Below are 18,149 nucleotides of genomic sequence, written 5' to 3' on the forward strand. Positions count from 1 at the left end.
CTACGGCGAAACTTTGCAGGATTTCTCCTTTCACTGTGGAGGGCAACAGCTGAATAGGCATCAATTGTGAACAACCCCGACTCCAAAATTCAAACCTTTATATCCAAAAACTGCTAACAAGATGCAAACTGAATTTGCATAAAGGGGGAGGACTCAGATTCTTGGGGGTTTAAAGGGGCTATAGCAGTCTCCCAATCTGAGTTTCCCAAAAAGACCAGCTCTTCATCATGGCCTGGTCTCTGCTCTTGGCCTTCTTCTTCTTATGGTACCCAGGTAATTGAGGAAGAATTATCACCTATGGATTCATCTGCTGGTTTGGAAAGCATCAGCTTCATGGAGTAACTATGGTGTGGTTCTGATATCAAAACCACCCCTTCTATGCCTTCCAATGAATTGAAATTCAGTGGTGTCTCAGAGCAGCGCTTCCAAAGATACTCCAAGAGTGGATGTGTAGAGTTTCCACCTTCATTCTCTTCCCTTTTTTATTTTCAGGAGCCAACTCACAGTATACCTTGACTCAACCTGTGGCACAATCAATTCCCCTGGGACAACCAGCAAAGATCTCATGTACCATGAGCCGAGACACCCAAGTGGGGAGCTATAACATATTTTGGTACCAACAGAAGGGTGGAGAGAGCCCCAAATACCTTCTCTATGATAGCAACAGCAACGGCCGATTCACGGGGTCCAAGGACACTTCCGCCAATGCAGCCTATTTAACAATTTCAAACCTCCATGCTGAGGATGAGGCTGATTACTATTGTGCTGGTGCTTACAGCAGTGGCAGCAACTGGTGGTATCCACAGAGATACATTCACATGCAGAAGTGAGACTAAAACCTCTCCTTGTACTTATTTGTGAACACTTCCTTCCTCCCCTGAAGAGCTTTGACCATGGGGTGGAGCTCTCTCTACAAAGTTAAAATATTTTCAGAGGAGAGACACTGTCAGAATAAAACTGATTTCCTGAATGTAATCCTGGTTGAAAGGATTGTGGACATATCAAGGCAGGAAATGTGCTGAATTTGTGCAACAGGGTTCTCAGGTTTGAATGTGCTTTTGCATAAAGCCTAAATTCTGAGGGATTGTGGACTTTCTCTTCCACCAATTTCTTTGCTGAAGTGATGATTAACGAACACAACAAATATGCTATAATCTTGTACTAAATATGGCAAAAGGGAATCTTCCATCAAAAATGAGGTGTGTAGTCAACGAAGTGTGAAAACTAAACTTCTGAAAGGAAACACGGACAGTAGAAAGACATGTTGCATGAAGAAAAAAATTAGTTTAAATTTCTCAGCCAATTTTTATTTTGGCCGCTTATATTTGCACCTCTATCCCAAGTGAGAGTCTGTCTTTTTCTGCAGAAATAATCAGCTGGAATCTACATTCTCATGCCAACCCTGATGCTTTTGGGAAATTCTGGGCTATTTAATCAATTAGATGAAATTGAAAGAGAAGCAAATGAGTGGACAGATCATAATCCAATAAAATTAAGATGGAAAGGTGAAAGAAGAAGAAAAAGATGGATGATGAATTCAAATATTGTAAATGAAATAGAATACACTCAGAATTAACATTGTTTTTTAGAATAAATAAAAAAGAAGATACCTCAATTCGAAATCTCTGGGATACTATGAAAGCATATAAAAGAGGCCTTACGATTGCCTACATGACGAGAGAAACTAGAAAACAAAAAGAGCAACAAGAAGGCATGCAAAAAGAACTTAGGGAAGCCGAAGAAAAACTACAGAAAGATCTAAAGAATAAAACTAAAAAGGAAAAAATAGAGGTGATAAAACATAATATCATCTTAACAACTCAAAAGGAATTAGCACAGAAAATTAAAGCAGTCAGACAGAATTACTTTGAACGAGCCAACAAACCAGGACAATGGCTGGCATACAGACTGAAGAACGAAAGAGAATTCTTCAATTCTGCAGAATTGTGGACTTTCTCCTCCACCAATTCCTTGGCTAAAGAAATGATTAACGAAGAGAACAAATATACCAGAATCTTGTACTAAATATGACAAAAGTTAATCTTCCGTCAAAAATGAGGAATGTAGCTAATGAAATGTGAAGACTAACCTTGGGAAAGGAAACCCCGACAGTAGATTGACATGTTGCATGAAGAAACATTTTTGCACAGATTTCTGAGCCAATTTTTATTTGAGGTGCTCATATTTACACCTCCATCCCAAGCGTGAGGCTCTGTATTTCTGCAGAAATAATCAGCTGGCATCTACATTCTCATCCCAAGCCTGACAAACAAACAATTCCTGGGGATTTATTTTCTAGGAAGGTTAAATGGTTAAAGAATGTAACTAGTGTTTTAGAAACGTTTTTGTCTGAATTAGGCAAATCAGTTGTTCAAGTAGCAAGATTGGGAGAGATCTGATATCAGTAGATATTCAGAAAGGTCCATCATACATGAGGACAGAAAGAGTTCCACGGTGACCTTAGATCAAGTACGTTACTGTAACATGACCTCTCAAGTATTTCTAGTACCCAAGTGAGATGAATGAAACGAGAGGTGAAAAAGAAGGAGGAAACCATCTCTTTCCTTCCAGTGCAATTCTTCTTATCCAAACCCAGCTAATGAGATGCAAGCTGAATTTGCATAAAGGGGGAGGACTCAGATTCGTGGGGGTTTAAAGGGACTATAGCACTCTCCCAATTTGAGTTTCCCCAAAAACATCAGCTCTTCATCATGGCCTGGTCTCTGCTCTTGGCCTTCTTCTTCTTATGGTGCCCAGGTAATTTAGGAAGAATTCTCACCTCTGGATTCCTGTGATGGCTTGGAAACCATCAGGCTCAAACTGTAATGATGGTTTGATCCTGATATCAAAGCCACCCCCTTCCATGCCTTCCAACCCATCAAAATTTGGTGATGTCTGGATTTCAAGCAGAGCAGTTCTTCAAAAAATACTCCAAGAGTGGATCTATAGGATGTCCACCTTCATTCTCTTCCCTTTTTTATTTTCAGGAGCCCATTCACAGTATACCTTGACTCAACCTGCGGCACAATCATTTCCCCCGGGACAACCAGCAAAGATCTCATGTACCATGAGCCGAGACAGCCAAATTGGCAGCTATACCATATATTGGTACCAACAGAAGGCTGGAGAGAGCACCAAATACCTTCTCTATAATACTGGCACGAACGGCCGGTTCACCGGGTCCAAGGACACCTCAGCCAATGCAGCCTATTTAACCATTACAAACCTCCAGGCAGAGGATGAGGCCGATTACTATTGTGCTGGTGCTTACGGCAGTGGCAGCACCTGGAGGTATCCACAGTGATAAACTCACATGCAGAAGTGAGACAAAAACCTCCCCTTGTGCTTACTTGCAAACACTTCCTTCTTCCCCTGAGTCAACCATCTGTCTGACCTGGGAAATTCTGACACAGCTAATACTTAAGAAGAGACTCAGTTCTTCTCTCAGCTTTGCTAAGTATAAGGACCTTGTCCTGCTTCAGCTTGGAATAAACAGGAATAAATTCTCAATCTTCATAAAGGTTGCAATAAAGAATATTGCCCACAGTAACGTCTTAGCATTGTTTTTTTCCCCTTTTTGATTCAAATTTGGAAATTGATATTTCTCATGGGAAGGAAACTAAAGGAGGCTGATCTGGGAGGCCTTTTCTTCCAAGGGCTTAGAAGGGAAGGGAATGGAATGAGATCATGGGATGAGATTGGATGAGATGGGATGCGATGGAATGGAATAGAAATAGGAGAGGTGAAGAAATGAGAGGAGAGGAGAGCAGAGAAGAGAAGAGAAAAGAAGATAGGAGAGGAGAGGAGAAAATAGGAATAGGAATACAACATAACTTAGACTTGTATATAGTTTATAGTTTATTTATTTGTATGCCGCCCGTTTCCCTGAGGGGACTCAGGGCGGCTCACAATCAAAAGAAAGGGGGGGACAGACTTTTACATATAAGACAGTACATGATTAAAACGCAACATTCATACCATTCGGGCGGGTTACAATCTTTAGCCCCAGGCCTGACGGGATAGCCAGGTTCTAAGGGCTGTGCGGAAGCTCTGGAGGGTGGTGAGGGTACGAAGCTCCATGGGGAGATCGTTCCATTGGGTCGGGGCTACCACCGAGAAGGCTCTCCTCCGTGTGGTGGCCAGTCGGCATTGGCCAGCAGTATGGAACTCGGAGAAGCCTAAACGATGAGATCTAATGGGTCGTGTGGAGGTGATCAGCAGTAGGCGGTCTCTCAAGTACCCAGATCCACTACCATGGAGGGCTTTATAGGTGGCAAGTAGCACCTTGAAGCGTATCCGGAGATCGACAGGTAGCCAGCGCAGCTCGCGGAGGATAGGTGTTACGTGGGTGAAGCGAGGTGCACCCACGATCGCTCGCGCGGCTGCATTCTGGACTAGCTGAAGTCGCCGAATACTCCTCAAGGGCAGCCCCATGTAGAGCACATTGCAGTACTCCAGCCTAGAGGTCACAAGGGCCCGAGTGACTGTTATGAGAGCCTCCCGGTTCAGGTAGGGGCGCAACTGGTGCACCAGGCGAACCTGGGCAAATGCCCCCCTGGTCACAGCTGACAAATGGTGTTCGAAAGTCAGCTGTGGGTCCAGGAGGACTCCCAAGTTGCGGACCCTGTCTGAGGGGTATAATGTTTGACCCCCCAGCCTGAGAGATGGAATATTTGCCAAATTGGCGGGAGGGAAACACAACAGCCACTCGGTCTTATCCGGGTTGAGCACAAGTTTGTTAGCCCTCATCCAGTCCCTAACAGCTTCAAGTCCCTGGTTCATCATGTCCACCGCTTCATTGAGTTGGCACGGGGCGGACAGATACAGCTGGGTATTGTCCGCATACTGGTGGTATTTTATCCCGTGCCGCCGAATGATGTCGCCCAGCGGTTTCATGTAGATGTTGAAAAGTAGGGGAGACAGGACCGAACCCTGTGGCACCCCATATGTTAGGGGCCTAGGGTTCGATCTCTGCCCCCCAACTAACACCGACTGCGACCTGTCCGAGAGGTAAGAGGAGAACCACTGCAAAACAGTGGCTCCCACCCCCACCTCTTGCAGTCGTCGCAGAAGGATACCATGGTCGATGGTATCGAAAGCCGCTGAGAGGTCAAGGAGAACCTGGATGGAGGCGTGGCCTCGATCCCTGGCTCTCCAGAGGTCATCGGTCAATGCGACCAAAGCGGTTTCTGTGCTGTAGCCAGGTCTGAAGCCGGACTGGAATGGGTCAAGATAGCTGGCTTCCTCCAAGGCCTGCTGGAGCTGAAAGGCCACCACCTTCTCAACAACCTTCCCCACAAAGGGGAGGTTGGAGACTGGACGGTAATTGTTAAGAACGGCTGGATCCAAAGATGGTTTCTTCAGGAGGGGTCTCACCACCGCCGCTTTGAGTGCGGGAGGAAAGACCCCTTCCCGAAGGGAGGCGGTAACAACCGCCTGGATCCAGCCCCATGCCACCTCCCTGCTGTTGAGAACCAGCCAGGAGGGGCACGGGTCCAGTACACATGTGGAGGCACTCACAGCTCTCATGGCCTTGTCCACGTCCCAAGGGGCAACATCCTGAAACTCAACCCAGTGATGGTCTACCAGATTATCCCCTTGTGCCTCGGCTGGATCTGCAGAATCGTAGTCCAACTCCCACCGAAACCGAGCAACTTTGTCTGCCAAGAACTGGACGTAGTCTTCAGCCCTACCCTGCAAGGGGTCCCCCGTATCCCTCCTATTTAGGAGGGAATGGGTTATCCTAAACAGGGCAGCAGGGCGGGACTCGGCAGAGGCAATCAAGGTGGCAATATAAGATCTTTTTGCCGTCCTAATTGCCCTGATGTAATCCTTGATGCACGATGTTAAAAGTGCTCGGCTCGATTCGGATTTGTTGGATCTCCACGGGTGCTCTAGGTATACCACTTCATGGTGCTTTGCAGCTCTTTCTAAGTGGTTCACAGAGTCAGACTCTTGCCTCCAACAATCTGGATCCTCATTTTACCAATCTTGGAAGGATGGAAGGCTGAGTCTACCTTGATCCCATCAGGATTGAACTCCCCGCTGTGGGGACAGTCAGCTGCAAAAGCCACTCCACCGCCATGGCTCTTCTACTGCTACACCACCTATTTCAAAGCAAATGCTTTGCATCTGAGGGGTTGGTCCCAAGACTTTGTGACATATAAAAGGGAAGGCACAAGAGTTGGAGCAGATGAACATTTTTTTGCCCTCAGAAGGAAAATACATCGGAATTCTCATCATGTTCTGGACTTCCTTCCTTCTCTCATTGCTGGTCAACTCCTCAGGTGCTGTAAAAGGGGAGAGGTCATTGGTTAGATGTTTCATCAAGTGAAAATGTTCTTTTGCACAAGACATTATTTCTTTCTTTGTTTCTTTGCACAGGATCCTTTGCCCAGTATGTCCTGACCCAGCCGGCATCCGTCTCTGTCTCCCTGGGACAGAATGAAAGGATCACTTGTTCAGCAAGCAACATTGGAGGCAAGAGTGTTCACTGGTACCAGCAGAAGACTGGAGATCCTCCTATTCTGTTTATATATGATGATAGCAGAAGGCCCACAGGGATCTCAGACCGATTCTCTGGCACCAACTCGGGTAACACGGCCACCTTGAGCATCTCCAGGGCCCAAGCACAGGATGAGGCAGTATATTACTGTCACGTGCTTGACAGTAATCAGTGCACAGTGATACAAACTAAAGGGGAAGTTCAGCAAAAACCTGCTTCTGAGGCATTTAACCTTCTTGACTGGCTTGGAGAAGGCCAACTGTCCCCAACAAGGAAGATCTCCATGTTCCAAGAGGGGGGTGGGATGCCAAGCCAAGAAGGTGTCTGCAACAACTCTTGAATTCTGCAGCAGAGCTAAAAGGGAAGCATCCCCCTAACTTCCTCCTGCCCAGTTTCGCTTCTTCTCGCTCTGCTTGGCGGAAGAAAACACCTGAAATTGTTTTTCTGGTTGCATGTCTACATGTCTGCAAGCAAAAGTAGGGGGGGAGTGTTAAATCACCCTGGGGAACACCCTATTCAATAGGTTCATACTGATACCATACTAATGTCAGATTCCTGGGGCCCATAATGCTGCTAAGACAGGCCGGGGACCAGGGCTTTTGTCTTCCAAGCTTTCGAACTCATGTTGGAGCCCATCCTCGGGGAACTTCTCCTTCTTGGAATCTCCTCATTCCTAATCTATGATCTTAACTTCTACACATGGTTAACCATGTGGGATGTGGTTGCAGAGGCAGGCTTCCCTGAATTCATAAAAAACACCTCCTTCCCCTTTTGAAAACCACATTAAAAAAGACAAAGCAGGTTGTCTCAACAGAGCTTTTACCATTGAGTGGAGCTCTCTCTACATCGTTGAAATATTTTCAGAGGAGAGAAGATGTCAGATTAAAACTGATTCCCTTAATCTTGGTTGACAGGATTGTGGACATATCAAGGCAGGAAACGTGGCAAATTTGTGCAACAGGGATTTCAGTTAGAAAAGTGCTTTTACAGAATTCCTAAATTCGGCTAAATTGTGGACTTTCTTCTCCACCAATTTCTTGGCTGAAGAGATGATTAAGGAACGGATCAAATATACCAGAATCTTGTACTAAATATGACAAACGGTAATTTTCCATCAAAAATGAGGAATGTAGCCAACAAAGTGTGAAGACTAACATTGGGAAAGGAAAAACCGACAGGAGATTGACATGTTGCATGAAGAAACATTTTGTATAGATTTCTGAACCAATTTTATTTGAGGTGCTCATATTTACACCTCTGTCCCAAGCCTGAGGCTCTGTATTTCGGCAGAAATAATCAGCTGGAATCTACATTCTCATCCCAAGCCTGACAGACAAACAATTCCTGGGGATTTATTTTCTTGGAGGGTTAAATGCTTAAAGGATGTAACTAGTGCTTTAGAAAAGTATTTTGTCTGAATTAGGCAAAACAGTTGTTCGAGTAACAAGATTGGGAGAGATCTGATATTCAGAAAGATCCATCATCTTTGAGGAGAGAAAGAGTTCCACGGTGACCTTAGACGAACCATGTTACTGTAACATGACCTCTCAAGTATTTCTAGTATCCAAGTGAGATGAATGAAACGAGAGGTGAAAAAGAAGCAGAAAACCATCTCTTGCCTTCCAGAGCAATTCTTCTTATCCAAACCCAGCTAATGAGATGCAAGCTGAATTTGCATAAAAGGGGAGGACTCAAATTCTTGGGGCTTTAAAGGGACTATAGCAGTCTCCTAATCTGAATTTCCCAAAACCATCAGCTCTTCACCATGGCCTGGTCTCTCCTCTTGGCCTTCTTCTTATCGTGCCCAGGTAATTTGGGAAGAATTCTCACCTCTGGGTTCATCTAATTTGGTTTGGAGAGCATCAGCTTCATGGTGTAACTATGGTTTGATGCTGATATCAAAGCTACCCCTTCCAACCCTTTGAAATCCAGTGGTGTCTGGATTTCAATCAGAGCAGCTCTTCTAAAGATACTCCAAGAGTGGATCTATACAGTGTCCACCTTCATTCTCTTCCCTTTTTTATTTTCAGGAGCCAACTCACAGTATACCTTGACTCAACCTGCGGCACAATCGTTTCCCCCGGGACAACCAGCAAAGATCTCATGTACCATGAGCCGAGACACCCAAGTAAGCAGCTATATCATATCTTGGTACCAAAAGAAGGCTGGAGAGAGCCCCAAGTACCTTCTTTACAATACTGGCAGCAGTGGGAAGTTCACGGGGTCCAAGGACACCTCGGCCAATGCAGCCTATTTAACCATTACAAACCTCCAGGATGAGGATGAGGCCGATTACTATTGTGGTGGTCGTTACAGCAGTGGCAGCAACTATTGGTATCCACAGTGATAAACTCACATGCAGACGTGAGACAAAAACCTCCCCTTGTGCTTACTTGCAAACACTTCCTTCCTCCCCTTAGTGAACCATCAGTCTGGGCTGGGAAATTCTTACACAGTAAATACTTAAGAACAGACTCAGTTCTTCTCGCAGCTTTGCTAAGCCTAAAGACCTTGTCCTGCATCCCTTTTGAGAAAAATGAAAAATGACAAAAGTCCATTCTTCATCATGGTTTCAATTTAAAAAAAACATCGTACCCATTACATTTTTTTTTTAAAAAAAAGCTTTGATTAAAATGTGCAAATATATCACATATTTCTCATAGGAAGGAAAATAAAAGGAGATTGATCTGGTATTGACTTCTTTATGGGAATATAGTTCAAGGACGAAAAGGACTCCACTTTAAGAAAGCAAATCTTTTGTAGAGTTGAGTTTGAACCAAGAATCACGTTCGGACTGTAATTTAAAATATGGGTTTGTAGCAAACCCCAAATCTTTGTGGGTTTCTTTGTTGTTGTTTTTACCTTTATAGTCTATATTTCAATTATATGAGATGTTTGATTTCCAGGATAAAACCAGCGGGATATTTGTTTTACCATCCAAAAGCAGAACTAGTCAAATTTGGCTGAGAGGGATTCACAGGACTGAGGTCACAAGGGGTTTCCTGTGGTTGAAACTGATCTGATCTCTTCATCCCTAATCTATGACCATAATCACTATTTGGCACTTTTCTATTCAAAATCTTTGCAGGTGGTTGCATGTGTGAATTCCCTGACCTTTCAAAAGAGCCAAGTGCTTCCCCTTTTAAAAATCTTATTTGAAAAGATTGTGCAATCTGTCTCAAAAATGTTTTGGCCACATAGAGGAGCTCTTGCTACATTTTTCAAATATTTTCGGTGAAGAGAAAATTTAATATTGAAACTTATTATTTAAACCGAAACAAGTGCTTTAGATGAGTGTGGACAGAACAGCCCAGGCGATTGGCTGAATTTATCCAAGGTGGATTTCCGTTTGGAAAACGATTTTACCAGAAATCCTAATTTCTCAGGGATTCTGGAGTTTAGATGTAACACTTCCTGATGCTTTTTCATTCGGCTCTTTCCCAGAATAATTCATTGGCTGCCTTAACACAAAACATTTCACTATTTCTCATAGAAAGGAAAATAAAAGGAGGTTGATCTGGTGTTCACTTCTTTATGGGAATACAGTTCAATGACCAAAAGGACTCCTCTTTAAGAAAGCAAATTTGATGTAGAGTTGAGTTTGAACCAAGAATCACGTTCGGACTGTAATTTAAAATGTGGGTTTGTAGCAAACCCCAAATCTGTGTGGGTTTCTTTGTTGTTGTTTTTGCCTTTATAATCCATATTTCAATTATATGTTTGGTTTCCAAGAGAAAACCAGTGGGATTTTATTTTGGACCATTCAAAAGTAGAAGTAAAGATAAATTTACCTGAGAGAGATTGTTGTGACCGAGGTCACCCAGCAGGTTTCTGTGGTTGAACCTGAACTGATCTCTTTATCCCTAATCTATGACCTTAACCACTATTTGGCACTTAACTATTCAGAATCTGTTTTGTGATTGGACATGGTGCTTCCCTGACCTTTCAAAAGAGCCAACTCCTTCTTCCCCCTTTAAAAACCCCATTTGAACAGACGAGAGATTCTCTCTCAACAGAGATTTGGCCATGTGGAGGAGCTCTTGCTACATTTTTCAAATATTTTCTGAGAAGAGAAAATATAATATTATAATTGAATATTTAAACTGAAACCGAGTTCAAGTTGGACAATGATTTTTACCAGAAATCCTAATTTCTCAGGGATTCTAAAATTTAGATGAGACACTTTCTTACGTTCTCTTTCACTCGCCTCTTTCCCTGAATAATTCATTGGCCGCCTTAACACAAAACATTTCACTAAACTCTGTTCACAACCTAATGGCTGTATGCAAAGAACATGCTAAGGAAAAGCACCCAAGCTTCAATGGTACTTATGAATGAACAAATACAGTTGGATGTATGCAAATTTTCTATGGCAAAACTTTTGAACAACCCCGACCCCAAAATTCAATTCCTTATATCCAAAAACTGCTAACAAGATGCAAACTGAATTTGCATAAAGGGGGAGGACTCAGATTCTTGGGGGTTTAAAGGGACTCCCAATTTGAGTTTCCCAAAAAACTCAGCTCTTCATCATGGCCTGGTCTCTGTTCTTGGCCTTCTTCTTCTTATGGTGCCCAGGTAATTTAGGAAGAATTCTCACTTCTGGATCATCTGATTTGGTTTGGAAAGCATCAGCTAAAAGGTTGAACTGTGTTTTGAACCTGATATGAAAGCCACCCTTTCCATGCCTTCCAATGAATTGAAATTCACTGATGTCTGCATTTCAAGAAGAGCAGCTCTTCCAAAGATACTCCAAGAGTGGATCTATAGGATGTCCATCTTCATTCTCTTCCTTTTTTTATTTTCAGGAGCCAACTCACAGCATACCTTGACTCAACCTGCGGCACAATCGTTTCCCCCGGGACAACCAGCAAAGATCTCATGTACCATGAGCCGAGACGGCCAAATAAGCAACTATGGCATATCTTGGTACCAACAGAGGGCTGGAGAGAGACCCAAATACCTTCTCTATGAAAGTGGCAGCAACGGCCGATTCAAAGGGTCCAAGGACACCTCGGCCAATGTAGCCTATTTAACCATTACAAACCTTCAGGCTGAGGATGAGGCTGATTACTATTGTGGTGGTTATTACTACGATGGCAGCAACTATTGGTATCCACAGTGATAAACTCACATGCAGAAGTGAGACAAAAACCTCCCCTTCCAAAACACTTCCTTCCTCCCCTTAGTCAACCATCAGTCTTGGCTGGGAAATTCTTACACAGTAAATACTTAAGAACAGACTCAGGGTGATTGATTTGCACCTCTGCCCCAAGCGTGAGGCTTATCTTTCTGCAGAAATAACCATCTGGAATAAGCGTTCTCATCCCAAATGTTACAGAAAAACAATTCCTGGGGATTTATTCCCGGAGGGTTCAGTGCTTAAAGAATGTTACCAGTTTTTTAGAATAATAATAGTCTTTAATTAGCAAACCAGTTTTTCAAGTAATAAGATGGGAAGAGAGACTGTACATTGATATCAATAGATCTTTATAAGAGTCTAGTAAGGCCACACCTGGAATACGGCATCCAATTTTGGTCACCAAGTTACAAAAAAGATGTTGAGACTTTGGAAAGAGTGGATAGAAAAGAGCAACTAAGTTGATTAAAACATATTAAGAACAGTTGCAAGAATTGTGTATGGCTAGTCTAGAAAAAGAAAGGACTACCGGAGAAAATGCTAGAAGTATTCCAAGAATTGAGGGGCTGTTACAGAAAAGAGGGGGTCAACTTATTTCCCAAAGCTCCAGAGGGCAGAAGAAGAAACAATGGATAGAAACGAATCAAGGAGAGAAACAACCTGGAATTAAGGAGAGACTTCCTAATAGCGAGAAGAACCAACCAGTGGAACAGAAGTTGCCTTCAGAAGTTGTGGTTCCTCCAAGACTGAAGATTTTAAAGCAGAGACTGGACTGCCATTTGTGCAAAATGGTATATGGTCTCCGGCTTGAGCAGAAGATCTCCAAGGTCCCTTCCAGCTCTATTCTGAATTGAATCTTGTGAATGATCCTCTCATCATCATAGGTGAGGACAGAATACATCCATGGGAATCCAAACCAGTTACTGTAACATGGCCACCTGAAATATATCCAGGGTCAAGATAGAACAACGAAAGAAGAGGTGAAAAGAGGAACAGGAAAACATCTCTTTCCTCCAAGTGAAATTCTTTTTATCCAAAACTACTAATGAGATGCAAGCTGAATTTGCATAATGGGGTAAAGCCAGATCCCTGGAGGGGTTTAAAGGGAAGAAGGCAGTTTCCCAACCAGAGTTTCTGAAAAGATCAGTTCCCCATCATGGCCTGGTCTCTGCTCTTGGCTTTCTTCTTCTTATGGTGCACAGGTAATTTAGGAAGAATTCTCACCTCTGGATTCATTTGCTGGTTTGGAAAGCATCAGCTTCATGGAGTAACTATGGTGTGGTTCTGATATCAAAACCACCCCTTCCATGCCTTCCAACCCATTGAAATTCACTAATGTCTGGATTTCAAGCAGAGCAGTTCTTCAAAAAATACTCCAAGAGTGGATCTATAGGATGTCCATCTTCATTCTCTTCCTTCTTTTATTTTCAGGAGCCAACTCACAGTATACCTTGACTCAACCTGCGGCACAATCATTTTCCCCAGGACAACCATCAAAGATCTCATGTACCATGAGCCGAGACAGCCAAGTGGGCAGCTATAACATACATTGGTACCAACAGAAGGCTGGAGAGAGCCCCAAGTACCTTCTCTATAATACTGGCACGAACGGCCGTTTCACGGGGTCCAAGGACACCTCTGCCAATGCAGCCTATTTAACCATTACAAACCTCCAGGCTGAGGATGAAGCCGATTACTATTGTGGTGGTGGTTACAACAGTGGTGGCAACTGGTGGTAACATAGTGATACACTCACATGCAGAAGTGAGACAAAAACCTCCCCTTGTGCTTTCATGCAAACACTTCCTTCTTTCCCTTAGTCAACCATCAGCCTTTGCTGGGAAATTCTGACACAGTTAATACATAAAGTGCAGACTCAGTTCATCTCTCAGCCTTGCTAAGTATAAGGACCTTGTCCTGCTTCATCTTGGAATAAACAGGAATAAATTCTCAATCTTCATAACGGTTGCAATAAAGAGTATTGCCCACAGTAACATCTTAACATTGTTTTCCCCCCTTTTGATTCAAATTTTGAAATTCATATTTCTCATGGGAAGGAAACTAAACGGAGGCTGATCTGGGAAGCCTTTTCTTCCAAGGGCTTAGAATGGAAGGGAATGGAATAAGATCATGGGATGAGATTGGATGAGATTGGATGAGATGGGATGAGATGGAATGGAATAGAAATAGGAGAGGAGAGGAGAGGAGAGGAGAGGAGAAAATAGGAATAGGAACAGAAGAGAACATAGACTTGTATACCACTTCATAGTGCTTTGCAGCTTTTTCTAAGTGGTTCACAGAGTCAGACTCTTGCCCCCAACAATCTGGGTCCTCATTTTACCAATCGTGGAAGGATGGAAGGCTGAGTCTACCTTGAACCCATCAGGATTGAACTCCCTGTTGTGGGCGGAGTCAGCCTGCAATAACTACTCCACCACCATGGCTCTTCAACTGCTACACCACCTATTTCAAAACAAATGGTTTGCATCTGAGGGGTTGGTCCCAAGACTTTGCGACGTATAAAAGGGAAGGCACAAGAGTTGGAGCAGATGAACATTTTTTGCCCTCAGAAGGAAAATAAATCAGGATTCTCATCATGTTCTGGGCTTCCTGCCTTCTCCAGTTGCTGGTCAACTCCTCAGGTGCTGTAAAAGGACAGAGGTCATTGGTTAGATGTTTCATCAAGTGAAAATGTTCTTTTGCACAAGAAATTATTTATTTCTTTGTTTCTTTGCAAGGATCCTTTGCCCAGTATGTCCTGACCCAGGCGGCATCCGTGTCTGTGTCCCTGGGGCAGAATGAAAGGATCACTTGTTCAGCAAACAACATTGGAGGCAAGCATGTTCAATGGTACCAGCAGATGCCTGGAGATCCTCCTGTTCTGATTATATATGGTGGTAGCCAAAGGCCCACAGGGCCAATTCTCCGGCACCAACTCGGGAAACACGGCCACCCTGAGCATCTCCAGGGCCCAAGCACAGGATGAGGCAGTATACTACTGTCAGGCGTGGGACAGTAATCAGTGCACAGTGATACAAACTAAGAGAGAAGTGAAGCAAAAACTGCTTCTGAGGCATTCAACCTTCTGGACTGGCTTGGAGAAGCTCAACCGTCCCCAACAAGGAAGATCTCCATGTTCCAAGAGGTGGTGGGAATGCCATGCCAAGAATCTTTCTGGGGTGAGGTCTACATTATGGATTCCTCACCTCCAAGACCGGTCATCTTCCCATGATTCTCCTCCCCCCCCTTTGCACTTTCACAGACACAACCAGATGTTTCTTGACATGGGCGTCGTCTTGAGGAAGGCAGGAAAACTTTCCTACTTTTGAGGTGTTGCCCAATGGCAATGATGCACCTTAGGCAGGAAAATTTTCCTTTCCGGACTTTCCGCTTTGCATTTGGGTCCCTCTAGTTGCTCCAGAAGTTCCAGGTGTCTGCAACATCTCTTGCATTCTGCAGCAGAGCCATAAGGGGCAGCGTACATGTAACTTCCTCCTGCCCAGTTTCGCTGCTTCTAACTCTGCTTGGCCTCCCACCTGTTGCAACTGAAGAGAACACCTGAAATTGTTTTTCTGGTTGCATGTCTACATTTCTGCAAGCAGAAGTAGTGGGAGGAAGGTGTTAAATCTCCCTGGGGAATACCCTATTCAGAAAGATCATACTGATGCCATACTCAGAAAGACACTTTCTTATATGCTACTAGGTGAAAAACCAGCGTGTCCTGGATATTTATTTATAGGGGGAAAATGTACAGAGCAAACATAATTTCTAATATTGGATTTTTCCCCTTATCAGAGGGAGCCCCCTTGTGGAGTACTGTGAAGCCGTAACCATGGCAACTCCGTTGCGCTGTATAGTAGAAGCAATTTTAAGGCAGTACAGTAGAAGCTATTTTAAGGCACAACAGGATGTATCTGAACAGAACACACACCCCAAGGGGTGTTAGGGGTGTCTTACCCCCACAGTATTTGTTTCCAGATGTAAGAGATTTAGAGGAATATGGTCATCCAAAGGAGTTTCTGTCGCTGAACCTGAACAGATAGAATAGAATAGAATAGAATAGAATAGAATAGAATAACATAGGTGGAAGGGATCTTGGAGGTCTTCTAGTCCAACCCTCTGCTTAGGCAGGAAACTCTATACCACTTCAGACAAATCAATATTTAAAATATCCAGTGTTGGAGCATTCACAAGTTGGAGCATTCTCCCTGTTGCTTGTCACCTTCTTGCCACTTTCTCCCAGCAATGGACCAATTGTTTCCTTGACTTTTTTCTTCTTTTAAACATGTTGGAAAAAGATCTCTTTATGAATGAAGGTGAATCTACGTGTCTTAAGATAATGTTGCAGGATCAAATCTGGGTCGGTTGCCAGGACCAGACGAGGCTGTCTTAACGCATGGGCCTGATGGACATTTGCCCATGGGCTCCATGGGCATAGGGACCCCATTCTAAACTGCGTATGTTAACCCTTCAATGGACCTTGTATCCTATAAATGCAGCAATTGCGTGGCTTACTGAGTATTATTCTGTTTTTCAAGGTTCGTGTCTTACCCCACAATATTTGTTTCCAGAGAGTAAGAAATTGAGAGGAACACAGTCAGCCAAAGGGGTTTCTGTAGCTGAACCTGAGAACATAGAATAGAATAGAAAAAGGGACCTTGAAGATCTTCTAGTCCAACCCACTAGTTAGGCAGGAAAATCTACACCACTTCAGACAAATGGATATCCAACTTCTTCTTTAAAATGTCCAGTGTTGGAGCATTCACAAGTTGTAGCATTCCCCCTGTTGCTTGTCACCTTCTTGCCACTTTCTCCCAGCAATGGACCAATTGTTCCCTTGACTTTTTTCTTGTTCTTAACACATTTGAAGAAGATCTCTTCACGAAGGAAGGTGACTCTATGTGTCAAAGGATAATGTTGCAGGATCCAATCTGGGTCGGTCGCCAGGACTAGACAGAGCTGACTTAATGCATGGGCCGGATGGCCTCTTGCTCTGTGTATGTTAACCCTTCAGTGTACCTTGTATCCTATAAATACAGCAACTGTGTGGCTTACTGAGCATTATTGTGTTTTTCAAGCTCCGTGTATTGTTCAAACATTCATCATGTTGATTAGTTGTTGCCACACAGCATGTTCTGAATGTTTCAACACTGATTTTGTTTAAAGTGCCAATAAAATGAATATATGTTTAATTTTCTCGACCATTTGCATTTTTATTCCTGTGTGTAGTTGTCATAGGGGCCCCACTCCACTGATTTTCCCAGGGCCCATAATGCTGTTAAAACAGCCCTGGGATCAGAACTTTTGTCTTCCAAGCTTTCTGACTCATGCTGGAGCCCATCCTCAGGGAACTTCTCCTTCTAGGAATCTCCTCATTCCTAATCTATGATCTTAACCTCCACCCATGGTTAAACATGTGGGATGTGGTTGCAGAGGCAGGTTTTCCTGAATTCATAAAAAATACCTCCTTCTCCTTTTGAAAACCATATTAGAAAAGACAAAGCAAGCTGTCTCAATAGAGCTGTGACCATGGGGTGGAGCTCTCTCTACATAGTTAAAATATTTTCACAGGAGAGACAATTTCAGAATAAAACTGATTTCCTGAACTTAATCCTGGTTGAAAAGATTGTGGACATATCAAGCTGGGAAATGTGCTGAATTTGTGCAATAGGTTTCTCAGTTTTGAATGTGCTTTTGCATAAATCCTAAATTCTGAGGGAATGTGGACTTTCTCTTCCACCAATTCCTTTGCTGAAGAGATGATTAACAAAAACAACAAATATACTATAATCTTGTACTAAATATAAACAAAAGGGAATCTTCCATCAAAAATGAGTATTGTAGTCAAGGAAGTGTGAAGACTCACCTTCTGAAAGGAAACACGGACAGTAGAAAGACATGTTGCATGAAGAAACATTTTTGTATAGATTTCTGAGCCAATTTTTATTTTGGCCACTTATATTTGCACCTCTGTCCCAAGTGAGAGTCTCTCTCTTTTTCTGCAGAAATAATCAGCTGGAATCTACATTCTCATCCCAAGCCTGACACAAAAACAATTCCTGGGGATTTATTTTCCTGGAGGGTAAAATGCTTAAAGGATGTAACTAGTGCTTTAGAAAAGTTTTTTGTCTGAATTGGGCAGATCAGATGTTCAAGTAACAAGATTGGGAGAGATCTGATATCAGCAGATATTCAGAAAAGTCCATCATCTATGAGGACAGAAACAGGTCCACGGTGACCTTAGACCAACCAAGTTACTGTAACATAACCTCTCAAGTATTTCTAGTATCCAAATGAGATGAATGAAACAAGAGGTGAAAAAAAAGCAGAAAACCATCTCTTTTATTCCAGTTCAATTCTTTTTATCCAAACCCAGCTAATGAGATGCAAGCTGAATTTGCATAAAGGGGGGGGACTCAAATTCTTGGGGGTTTAAAGGGACTATAGCAGTCTCCTAATCTGAATTTCCCCAAACCATCAGCTCTTCACCATGGCCTGGTCTCT

At 43.3% G+C, this 18,149-nt stretch overlaps 2 gene segments (V, D, J or C); both read left to right on the forward strand.

Moving 5' to 3' along the window:
* The first annotated feature begins 227 nt into the window (after positions 1–227).
* Positions 228–830, forward strand: LOC116516784. The segment is given in 2 exon segments: positions 228–273; positions 493–830. Coding segments are annotated over 2 exon segments (384 nt in total).
* A 10,771-nt stretch (positions 831–11,601) lies between these two features.
* On the forward strand, positions 11,602–13,384 carry LOC116516785. The segment is given in 2 exon segments: positions 11,602–11,647; positions 13,077–13,384. Coding segments are annotated over 2 exon segments (354 nt in total).
* The last annotated feature ends 4,765 nt before the right edge of the window (positions 13,385–18,149 follow it).

Source organism: Thamnophis elegans, chromosome 13, assembly GCF_009769535.1.
Source record: "Thamnophis elegans isolate rThaEle1 chromosome 13, rThaEle1.pri, whole genome shotgun sequence".
Classification (NCBI taxonomy): domain Eukaryota; kingdom Metazoa; phylum Chordata; class Lepidosauria; order Squamata; family Colubridae; genus Thamnophis; species Thamnophis elegans.